General features: G+C 42.6%; 1 protein-coding gene across 4 annotated transcripts in view; it reads right to left on the bottom strand.

Annotated features, from left to right (window-relative positions):
* The window catches only part of UHRF2 (ubiquitin like with PHD and ring finger domains 2), a 92,897-nt gene extending 81,155 nt beyond the window's left edge, over nt 1–11,742 (bottom strand). For all 4 annotated transcript variants that reach the window (XM_062017166.1, XM_062017167.1, XM_062017168.1 and 1 more), the window contains exon 1: nt 11,165–11,742. In XM_062017166.1, the coding sequence (XP_061873150.1) occupies nt 11,165–11,317 (153 nt within the window). In that variant the 5' untranslated portion in view covers nt 11,318–11,742. The remainder of the gene's footprint in view (nt 1–11,164) is intronic.
* Between the last annotated feature and the right edge of the window lie 440 nt (nt 11,743–12,182).

The raw sequence follows: 12,182 nt of genomic DNA, 5'->3' as shown, positions 1-12,182 counted from the left end.
ATATACCTTTCATCCACTACTGCATCCTCCCTATTAGTATCAGAAAGACGGGAAAACGAAGACTTAAAAGTAACCTGTCCAGAAACAGCTATATTTATGCTGAGAACACAAGACTTACCTAGGCTAGGCCTTGTGCAAGAAGCAGCCTTCTCTAGTGACATACACTCCCACCATCAAGCACAGACTACCTATTCTTGCACAGGAATCAAAGAAGTCAGCCTTGATGAACATGAACTAATTGGTCAGCAGAATAAACTGGTGACTGCAACGCTGTCTACTTTACAGTAATAATTTATAATGAACTGGCATTCTGTTCTCTGCCCATAGCAGTTGTGGGATTTGGTTTTTTTTAATTTCTTTTATAACGGGTATTCTTTGCAGACTGTAGACTACTGTACCACTAGTGATGGCACACTTAGGTCTTAAAGTACAATAACCAAGAAAGTACAGTAACCAACATAAGATTACCGTAAGCACACTTCAAATACGGTGGGACGTAGTGCTTGGCAATATGATAGGGAAAGAGCACCTGTTTATAGTATAAGTAACAAATATGCTCTAAGAATATTAGCAGCAGTATAAATTTAGACCTAGTCAATGATTCTACAATATGGTCTGCTTCTGGGGACAAAGAAGAGAAAAACAAAAACTCAACTAGTAAAATCATAGTTACATGCTATTTGACTTAGAACTTAAGTGTGTATCTACAAGTAAACCTATAGACAGTATTACTACACCACTGACAATTGAAATCCTTGGAGTAACCAAGTTTGAAAACAATGTGATTAAAGATCTCCATTCCACAACAGAAGGTGAGAACTAGAAGACATTGTTTCTTGAATTACTGACATATACTGGTTTTAATACAATGATGGAATCCTGGCCAGTAAGGCTATAGCCTCACAGACTACTACAATAAGAAAACTGTAATGTACCATATTACTTGACAGTGTACCTGTCCTTCCAGATAGAGTAATATCTCCTACTCATATTACTAAAGCAGTATTAGATGCTGAAAATTAAGGATCTATCACTACTTCTAGATATCAACAAACATTAGGAGAAAAAGCATTGATACCTTCAACAAAAAAACTAGCATTTAAAATCCATTCTGGAATACAGCATTCCAGAACAACATACAAAAAACCAAAAGTCCCATAAACACAGCCCAAAAAAAACCCCAAATCATTTACAAATGAGACTCCCCCCCATTTCCCAGCAAACACAGCCTTACTATGTCACAAAAATGAATGAAAGCGTTACTGAATTGAGACCCAAGCAACCTCAAAGACAAGCTAAATATTCAACACAAAAAGGTAGAAAGTTTCATTCAAAACAATCCAGCAATGTGTGGGAATAGGTGCTGACCAACCTCCCAGTCAGCTTTACGGTACACCTGCTTCTAATGGTAAAACCATACAAATATATAAACAACTTCATCCCATTCTGCTGCATAAACATACTAAGAAGATTATCCAAGAATGTTTGCCTGGAGAGCATATTACAAGAAAGAAACATTACATGTTTACTTAATCATACATTAAGCATTTAAGGATCCCTGCCATTCACAAGCTTATAAATGCAAACCAGTAACAAAAGTAATCAGTCAAGTACCAGATAATTAAGCTGTATCTCATTCAAGTCAGTTATGACTTCTTAATGGGCAACTGGAATATGTACTAGAGCAAAAATAACAGACAATTTCATTTATGAAATTTCGCTAGCTCTTCTAATGTTACTATCATTAAAAAGTATGTACTTGTTTCCTCAGCAGTAGATTTCATTTTGATTTTTCTTCCTCTTAAAGACTGGCATGCTTCAAAAGCCTGTATGTCTTCATTAATATATTGTGAATGAGGTAACACTAAAAAGCATCTAGATTTTCTGTATGACATTCCTTCACTATATTAATTATTCAAAAGTAGACAAACATTATATTTCTTAAAAGTATTTTTGTAGATCACATGTTAAAGACATTATCAATTTCAAAATTTAAGAGACTGTTATTTTAAATACTCACAAGGAAGACCACTATGTTTGCACTACTACACAAAAGTAGCTCTAGCAATGCAATACTAGGATTGATACCTACCTGCTATCACTGTTAGAAGAACTGTCTTGTAACATTGAGCCACAAATTACTTTAAAAGCATGTAGAAGCTGCACGTAAACAAACATGAATGATCATGCAGAGTGCATACTACATTACTAGAAAAAAAACCACCAATAGGCCTGACAAGTAATTCATCAATAACTATCACATTAAGTTGTCTGCAAGTCAACAGTTGTCAGCAGAAGCACAGCTCATTATAGGTGACAAGGAATGTACACAGACCTCCCAAGAAAGCCTGTAATTGTTCTTGTGAAAACACATTATCTACTGTTGTTATCTTAAAATGTGATCCAAGAGACTAAATTCATGGGTCACCTTAATCCAGCCATTCCACCTGACAATGAAGATCTTTAAAGAGCAACTGTAACAAATTCAGAAGAGCTCTTTACTTACCAAAGTATGATGAAAAGTTAAGTGACACCCATCTTTTATCCTGCCATGTACCCTGTAAAATCCTTTAAGAGGAAACACGTAAGGTTAAAGAGCTTGAAGCTCAAGCTCAGTAGAAAAACTTATTTAAGAGTTCTTTACAGGAGTCACCCAGAGGGTAAGTTTGTCTAAAGAAATCAAGAACTTGTAACTTCCAGCTGGGTACTCACTGGAAGCAACCTAAGCACACTTCCAGAATTTCTAGTATTCTCCACCTCAAGACTTAAGTACACTGTTGGAATTGTAAATCCCACTTAATATTTTTACAGAGGCACTCAAATACATCTCAAGCCAGAAGCTAGTAATGAAAAACTCAAAAGCTGATTTTGAATTTTCATTTATGTAACTAATACTGAGGTTTGGACCAATAGGACCAAGTCACATAAAGAAAATTTCAATTTTCTTTACCACACGACATTAGACACTCAGCGTATGGACTTTTGCCATTCATAAAGTGTGTTCAGTTTGCTTACACTTCCAAAGCTGAAATAATGAGAACAATATTATCTTTCCATATAGAAAACTGCAGCTTATACCTGGACTATCTGGTATTAGAACAGAACGCTTCAGGACTCTGGGATCATTAAATTAATGTATTAAACACTCAAGAGTAGGAGGCACATGGTCAGGTTTTTACAGTAACTGTGTACTGCAACTCTTTCCCAAGGAAATACAGTTGTCTCAATTGCAACAAAGACAAATGCTACATAAAAAGGAATATAGTAGTCAACCACATGAAGTAAGTTAGTGTCTTTATATGAACTGGAACGTTAACATGTGCTATACTAAAGCATACCAATCTCTAGGAGACTCACCTCCTCCTCAACTAACTCTAGTTTCCACAGCACTTGTAGCTCCCATATAGGCTGCTCTGTCAAAAGGTATTTTGTCTGGAGACCATTATACTGAATTCCATCTTCCTCTTGCACATGGGACGCTTCTGCTCCTATCAGTGACCTTTTTTGAGCAATATATCACTAATTGCCGAGGGTCTTAAAAGACTTTCCTGGCCCTGCACAAGTGTCCATTCACGCAATCCATTATAGTAAGAATAAAAAGGCAAGTAACTTCATTCAAACATTGTTCAGCAAAGACTGCACATTTATGAGGGTTTTGTGTCTCCTCATATGGCTACAGGAGATCTTCTTTGAAGAGCAGGCTTTAACTATACTGTCTCCACATTTTTTAAGATTTTTTTGCACATACATTGGGCATTCATAAAGACAACTAGTTTGTACTGATTTCACCTAGGCACCCCTGAATGTTTTCTTCTAACTCTCCCTTCCTTACTGCTGCTAGCATTTTTTTGCAAAGATTCTAATAGAAACCAAACAGCAACACCTATCAGGTTCACACAAAAACTAACTCAAATTAAAGGTTACCTCCTAAGTGGGAAGTAACTTTAATCTTGCTTGGAAAGAAATACCAAACAAACCCTAGGTCATGCTCGACAGTGTTTATTGTCCTTCGCTCTATAACAAGCTCCTCAACAAAAGCAAAGTCCTAATGGAAACAGACTGAGACTTTACAAACAGATTTCTTGCTTGCCACTAGAAGCACTTAAATTTACAGTTTCATTAAAAGTCCTACCATTGACAATCTGTTCTCAAAGATTCACATTAACTTTTTATTCCTTAACAGTTTGGACTTCATAGGTTGCTGTTAAAAGCAAACAGATGCAAATGGTAGATCATTCCCGTCTTTCAAGAATTTACTCAACAGTAAAAAAATTAAATCATTGTTCTGTCTTATTCTCTCTCAGTACTCCCTAGAGTGATGAGATCATAACAGAACACAGGAGTAGGTCAAACATCTGGACAAGGAAGTTCTCTGACAGACTATAGATCCGTATCCCTCCAGAAGAGAATACAGGCAGATCACAGCATTAAAAAACCCCATAACAGTTGCCCATGTCTGGAGAACACAGTCCAAATTAGACCCAGTTCTGTCAATGTCTTGCCATGAGAGTTACATTTCAAAGTGGCTTACAAGAACGTTTGATGTCATGACTGTTATGCCACCAAAAATCCCACCAACAATGCAACGTGAATTAATCTTTAGGTCACAGAAGGTGCTCCCTTTTGACTGCTACGTGTGCTAACAGCTAACCATCTGCCCTGGACTCAAGGAAAAAGGCATTTGTAACAATGGATGGTATCAAAAGTATTACTCTCAAGAAATCATCCTCTAGATAGGTATGATAGTCTTGCAGAGACTCCCACGGTACTCAGCAGAAATTGTACAGCAACAGGAACTCTTACAGAAGGAAGAATATAGAAACTTCTAGTATCTGAGAAAGGCTTTTCAACAATTATAGTGACAAACAATGACCGCAATCATAGGAAAGTGTGCATATGCTGTGCTTTTTCTGTTCTTCACAGAAATAGGAAGTCTGACACACTAAAAAGCCATAAAATCTAGGAAGAAATGTCAGAGTCTTGTTGCTGACACTGTCTGTAATTACACATCAATCTCAGTACAAATATCATGATAAATGTACATTAGTCATCTTTGTACTCAATCAACTAGAGACAGTATTCAACAATATTCAATCAGCTACAGACTAGCTTTCTCTAGGAAAAAAACCAAATTTTTTAAGTTCTGTACCTAATATTAAGTACAGAAGCCTACATTTTAAGTACACAATCCCCAACAAAAGAGTGATTTTTACACTACTGCTAGAAAATTATTTGCAGAGTGCAGCAGCAGTACCACATTTTACCTTTTAAAATGGACTAAATACAACTCAAAAAGATTCCAGTGTACACAGTAAGTGCCAACACAAAAATAGCTGAAAGTCAAGAGCTGTAAGAAAAAGCTTCTTGACTCAACCAGAAGATCGAAGTGAAGGCAGCCATTCTCAGTCTCAACCAGTGACTTCCACAAGGTTCCATTTGGCATCTTTTCCAAGCTAAACTTTACAGTAAGAAGTTCAAGCTTTGAAGATCCTTTATCACTAGGTGAGACATAGAAGGAAAAAAAATGCTAATTTAGATACAACATTTTCCTCTTGGATGCAGTTCTAAATCCCATTAAAGGACTGTTTGCTCATTAACTTCTAGTTTGAAAATGAAGTTGGAGCAGTCCTCTTTTGCAGTTCTCAGGAATCTTTTTATTAGGTAAATCAAGTTCACAGTGTCTTCTAGCTGATATTTAGGATTACTCGACACTTTTGAAAAAAAAAAAAACAACAAAGTGTCAAAAAACTGCATTGAAATCCTTAGAAGTAGGGAAAGACACATCCATCTCAGTGCAATTACATGAGAATGGTCAAGTACCTCCTGTATGATGGCATGGACTTCTATAGCACAGGCAAGTGAAGTTCAACAACAGGGAGAACAAATGACTATCTGCAGCTTGTAAGGATACCTGTAATGAAGAACTAGTTATTATCTGAGTCTTCTGTACTCAAAAATAAGTCAGGAAAAAAACCCAAAGCAACAAACAACAGCCCAGTATATGAGGGCAGCTACTTTAACATAATTTAACAGTTAAATTAATAGAGATCTAGTTAACAGTTTTAAAGAAGTGAATGGACTCATAACTTCTATTGATGTAAATTAATCAACATTTGATCACATTTCATCACTGGAAATCCTCATCATCTAGTTCCCAGTGCTGGTCATGCATCAGGCGTGTTCTGCATCTAAGAGTTTGGGGAGTGGGGTTTATATGAAGAGAAATATTCAGTTTCCAGGAGCTTCCAGACTAATTAGAAAAGTACAAGTACTAAAGCACCCTAACTAGATTACATTAATAAATATATATGCCAAAAAATATAGTCTGAAAGCTAGTTACAATTTCTTAAAGTACCCAGTTTTGACATATGCTTCAGCTTTTCCTTCAGTTTCAGCACTTTGAATTTTCCACAACCATATAAAAAAGAATCTGCTAATAGGGCTACTAACCTTACTGCCAGCTAAATTTGAAGTATACTCCATGAACACTTTGGGAATTTTGAATGCAGTCTGGTCACCTCTGCCCTGGAAACTCCAGGCAGTTCTCTCTCATAAAGCTACAGAGCTACTTGCTACCAGCTTCATCAAAGAATGGCAAATCTTTTCCCTTCAAAGACTTCTTCAAACTATTTCTCCAATAGACAAATTTAACTACTCCAGTTGAAGACTTTTCACATGCATATTCTGCCTGAAGCAGATGGGATTTGGACATCTTCAGCAGAAAATGTTTGCAATTTTCCAAACAAAATAAAACTGGGAAGAGATTGTGTTAAGAAACTCAATTGTTTTATGAATAGGTTTAGTCCTCCCATTGTTTGGGGAAAGACTCCATAAATAAAGCTTTTCAATCCTTCAGGAAATTCATTCAAGCTGTGACTATTTAAGAAGCCCTTAAACAGTGCACAAACAAAAGTTTTGAAGCTTAAACTGACATGAGATTCTATCTACTGCTCACATGTCAGCCTTGGTCAGCAGAAGTTACAGAAAGGCTATATGTAAACCAAGGCATGTCTTGCTTCCAGATTTGTAATTGTGCTCTATCAGAATTATGCTCTCATGGAAAACTAAAGCTCCTCCACCATTTCAGTTACCTTTAAAGAAACAAAACCCTAAAAACTTGGGCATTACAACATGGGCCTGACAACTATACTTGAGTCAACTTGCACAGTAACGTACACAGTAATGTGTACTATCGTACTCTCCTGTGCATAAAGAAGAGCTGAATTTCTTAAGACTGATTTGCAACAACTTTCACATTGGCTTCAATGCTCTTGCTTTCACCCGCTGACTTAAGTTTTTCATGGATCAGGTTTACAATGTCTTCCTCACCAACACAATTAACAACTTGAACCACATGGACAACTTCAATTGCAACAACTTAGCGATTCGGTGCCTGATACATACACTGTCAGGAAAAGTTTGGTCTCTGAAATCCCTCTTCCCTGACTTTGGGAAGCACTACAGAAAAGCCACTGGATACAATGGTTTCTTTCACAGTAGCCATTAACTGGTCTTCATTGAATTAAAATTCCAACAGGGTAAGACACGATGACAGAAAAAGCAAACAAATGACTATATTATTTTTAAAATTCCACAAACAATACATATTGCTGAATGACAACAGTGTGCACATTTAGTTGTACCGGAAGTGTATGTTAGTGCTAATACTCCTACAGTCTTCTGAGCAACCTAAAGTTCTTTGGCAAGCTTTTGAACTTACATAAACTTCATTGCATTTTCACTGCTGATTTTTTCCAGCATTGTAAACGGAAGCTAGAAATCCCTTCCTGACTGCTTGGCTCTACAGAAAATCTGCTCCAGTATGTCAAATTTACAAGAATTTGTTTGCTATATTTCTCCCTCACTTTTCTTGAATTAATCTGAGAATTTCTGTCCTTATCAAGAAGTGCTATATAGGTTTTCCAACTAGGACAAAGAGTATGCTGCCAGAAGACAGATTGCCTTGTCTTCATTTTTTGAATTTCAGAGAAACTCCACACAATGCATTGTAATTTAGGAGTTTACTCAGAGCTAACATAGAGCAACATGGATTATGCATTAGAAGGAAATACTCTATGGTGGAGTGAGGTTAAAATACGATTTATTCCAGCACAAGGAAGTATTTGTGTTCCTCCAAGAAACCTCTTCTAGATCAAACTTCTTCAACAAAGAAAGTAAGTGAAATCACTGGGGTTTCTGTGCTCAGCAGACTTCTCTAACTGAAGGTGAGATTACTTCACTGAAGAACTATGCATGCACTACTATTGCGTTTCCTCAGTTCTACCTTGACCTACAGAATGACTTGACTTCTCTGGCTTACAGATACTCAGTTCTGCTCAGAAACATGGATCCTCAGAGAGTCCAGGATGTCCTCACAGACCAAATCACGTTATAGGGTAATACTCTCCTGCACTCTTCAATGCCACATGTGACAGCAGGTCTTCCTGGCAGTTAAAAAAAACAGAAACCAGTCTGTTCAACCAAGTAGTGCTTTTCCCAATGTCAAAAGAAAAAAAAACCAAAACAAAGTACTACATTAATCACAACACCAGGTTTTCATCATTAGTTCTAGGGTATTTTAACCCTTAAGAACAGCAGCATGAAGTACTGCCCACTTAAGGCCCCACTTTTGTGTTTGAAGATTATACAACAGCAAATTATAGTATGTCACAAACTACATAAACTGGACATGGACAATCCTACAGAACCGCAAAAGGTCTCTAGATTAAAATGTTAGTTGAATGTAGTATTCTTCATTGCAAGCTAAGAACATTAAGTTGTTGAAATTCAATCCACAAATGATGACTCACTCAGGCTTTCTTATCACTTCACACATTTCTATTTTTAGAAAAAGGAAGGTTATTTAGATAGACTTCTGATACTCACCACTTGTAAGGTCCAACTACTTCTAGAAGCTCCCAGAATTACTACAGTTAATCAGTACTCAGCAGCAAGACCACAGGTCTACTGTCAGACTATACAGATTTAATCATATCGAGTACTAGTGAGATAAAATAGGGAAATAATTTAGACTAGACAATGTTTTTTTCCAGCACATGCAGGAGGTACCTTTTCCACATTTCCACCTCAGTATGCTGCTTTCTATTTACTTTAATTGAAATGCCATGTTTGTTTTTTTTTTTTTAATTTTAACACAGCCCTGAGAAAGTTGAAGTTGTTTACAGGTTTTTTTGCTCATGTGTTTCAGTATCAAATTTACTTGTGTAAGCAATCGTTCTGATCTTTTTTTCTACTTTCTAGCACCATGGAATCAGAAAAGCAACCCATAATCATCAAGGAAACTTCAAAACTAGTTATGGCATTGAGAAGAAGATGGACATAAATAGTGATCGAAGCTATAAAAAAAAAAACTCTCTAATTCTTCACTGAATACAATCCAAAATGTGCCCTAAAATGGACAAAGTACTAAACTCACAAATGGTGATTATGTCATAAACTTCAGCTACAGTATTTCCCTATTCTGCTTGCTTTAGCAAGACATCTGTTAACTAAAATGTTGAAGCTAATTGGTCTGGACACTGATAGACTACCTAGAAACGCACAACTCATCACAGACTCATTTTCCCTGCATCTTGGATAAACACTATGTCCCACATAAAGCTCCGTGCCGAAATAAGAGGTGTGTCAGCACAGCAAAAAGCTAAACAGGTTACATAACTTCAAAACTGTTGTTCTTTGATTTTGTCCCTTCAGAGAAACATGACATTTTTAACTACACGATTACTGTCATGATAAACATGTTCTCAAATGCTCACTTTCACCAATGTGCAGAACATACTAACATACTAACCTGCTACTGAGTTCGCAATCTAGGCTTAACATGTAGCCACCAATGCTCACCTCCTAGTTGCAGCTAAAATTTCCGGTTACTTTTTTTACACTTGTTAGAATACACACTTCGAGTCTTTTGAGGTAGAAGCTTCACTGCCTTGTGTTACTAATCTAGGTGAACACCACAACACTTCTCTGCTGTAAGAAGGTGCATTGTGAGAGCCACATTCCCAGAAATACGCCACTTATCTGACACCTTTCTTGACAGGTAGTAGCTGTGTCTCACTTAACGGCTCAAGTGCCGAGTATGCCTCATAGTTTATGCAATGCTACTTGAAAAGTGACACCTTTCAGCAACGAAGATGCAGCCTGAGGCAAGCTATTCGGATCAAAACACATTTGTCACAGGAAGAGAAGGGAAGCTTTCGGCCGCGTGCTCCAGCAGTACTGGGCTCTGCTCTGGACGCGGCGCCTCGTCTCGTCTCTCCTCTCCGCCCCGCCTGCTGCCCCAGCCGCCCGCCCCGTCCCGCCTGTGACACGCCTGTCCCCGCGCCCGGAAGGACCGGGCCGCACAAGTTGTGCCCGCGCAAACGCACCTTGCGTCGCCGCCCCGCCCACAGGGGAGCCCCGCCTGGCCCGGCACCACCAGCCCCCGCCCAGGGCAGCGGTTCACAGCCGGCGGTCCCCGAAAACCGCTACTCCGGCAGAAGCCGGGGGAGGGGCGCGCCGTAGCGACCCCGCAGCGGCTATTGACGGGACACGGCACTTCTCGCCCCGCCATGTGCGGGCCTCGGGGGCGGCGTTCCGCCGTGGAAGCTGCCCGCGGTGCATCCGCGCTCCACGCCTCCCCGCCGTCCCGGCCGATGCAGCGGCAGGGCGGCCGGAGGGAATCGGGCTAACTATGATGTGGGCGCTCCGCTCCCGGGGTCTGCGGGGAGGAGCTAAGGGGCTTCCTTCCTCGCAGCCCTTCGGCCGCCCTGTCACTCGGCTCGATAAAGGCTGGGGCTGGGGGAGGAGCCTCCCGCGATTCAGGTGGGAAAACAAACACACAAAGGGGCTTCTCCGGCACCCGCTCGCCCCCTGGTAAAAAGGCGGGCGGGAGGGAGCGCAGAAAACCCGCGCCAGGTCACCAGAGCCGCTTGTCAGGCCAGATACCTCGTCTCCCTCCTGCATCGCATCTCCCTCTAGGCCCGACGGGGCGGGAATAAACAAAAGCTGGAGCCAGAAGACAACACATGGGTGGGGACGGGGACCTCAGCGCCGGGACACACAAAGACCTGAGCCCGAGCGGGGACGCGCGGGGCAGCAAGAGGGGGAAGCGCCCCGGCCCGTCCCCACCCCCGCCATCCAGGTAGGGGCGTTTCCGCCTCACCTGCTTGCCCCGGTAGAAGAGGCGCTGGCGGTCGGGGCTCACGCGGAAGGTCTCCTGGATCTTCTCCCGCAGGCATTCGATCTTAGTGAGGCGGCTCAGGTCGTCGATGGTCTGAGTCTCGGTGCCGTCTATCGTGCGGACCTGGATCCACATGGTGCGCGCCCTCCCACTCGCTCAGCCGGCCGCAGAGAAGGGAGGGAGGTCTGGGTCAGGAGGTGGTAAAGGGGTCCGCTGCCCGGGTGCGCGTCTGCGACGTGCGAGGGAGAAGGGGAGGGGGCCGGGCGCTTCCCCCGCTCTTTGTTCAGCTCAGTGGGGCAGGATTTTCAAATCCCGCGTAACAGCCGCAAGCCTCCCGCCCGCCGGGCCGCCGTCCCCGCTCAAAGAGGGGCGCAGGGAAGAAGACTCGAGCCGATCTCCCGCTGCTTCCCGATCGCTCGCGCCACGACTCCCCCCGAGGTACAACAAGGCGAGGCGGAATATGGCGGGAACGGCCTCGGCCAGGTCTAACGGGCGCCGCCGGGAGCCATCTCCCGACCCCGGGGAGTGTTTACCAGGCGCCGCTCCTCTCACATGGAGGTCACGACGCCAACACCGATCTCGCGAGAGCCCCCGGCCTCGGCCGTAAAGAGACAACACCACCGGGGCGGGGGGGAGCGGAGCGGGGCGAGGCGAGCGGACGGCACCACGCCCCCTCCCGCTGCGCTCCGGCCGCCCGCGTTCCGCACGGCGCCTGGCACAGCCCCCTCCGCCCGCGGCGCCGCCCCCTCCCCCCGCGGGGCCGCCCCCTCCTCCCGCGGGGCCGCCCCCTCCGCCCGCGGGGCCCGGACAGCGGCTGGCGCGGGGGCGCGGGAGGAGGGGTTCGCGCTCGCTGGTGAGCGACCGTTGACGTCTGCGTGGCGGCGCGGCGGGACGTTGTCCGCACCCCTGCTCCAACTCCTCGGACAGCTGTCCTGGGCACCGCGGCCCGCAGCGCCTGCGGCCTGGCACAGCCCCGAGGCTGGCAGCCGTTCGGAGGGCT

This window comes from Colius striatus, chromosome Z, assembly GCF_028858725.1.
Source record: "Colius striatus isolate bColStr4 chromosome Z, bColStr4.1.hap1, whole genome shotgun sequence".
In the NCBI taxonomy this organism is placed as follows: Eukaryota; Metazoa; Chordata; class Aves; order Coliiformes; family Coliidae; genus Colius; species Colius striatus.
This window is presented reverse-complemented; position numbering and strand designations above follow the sequence as displayed.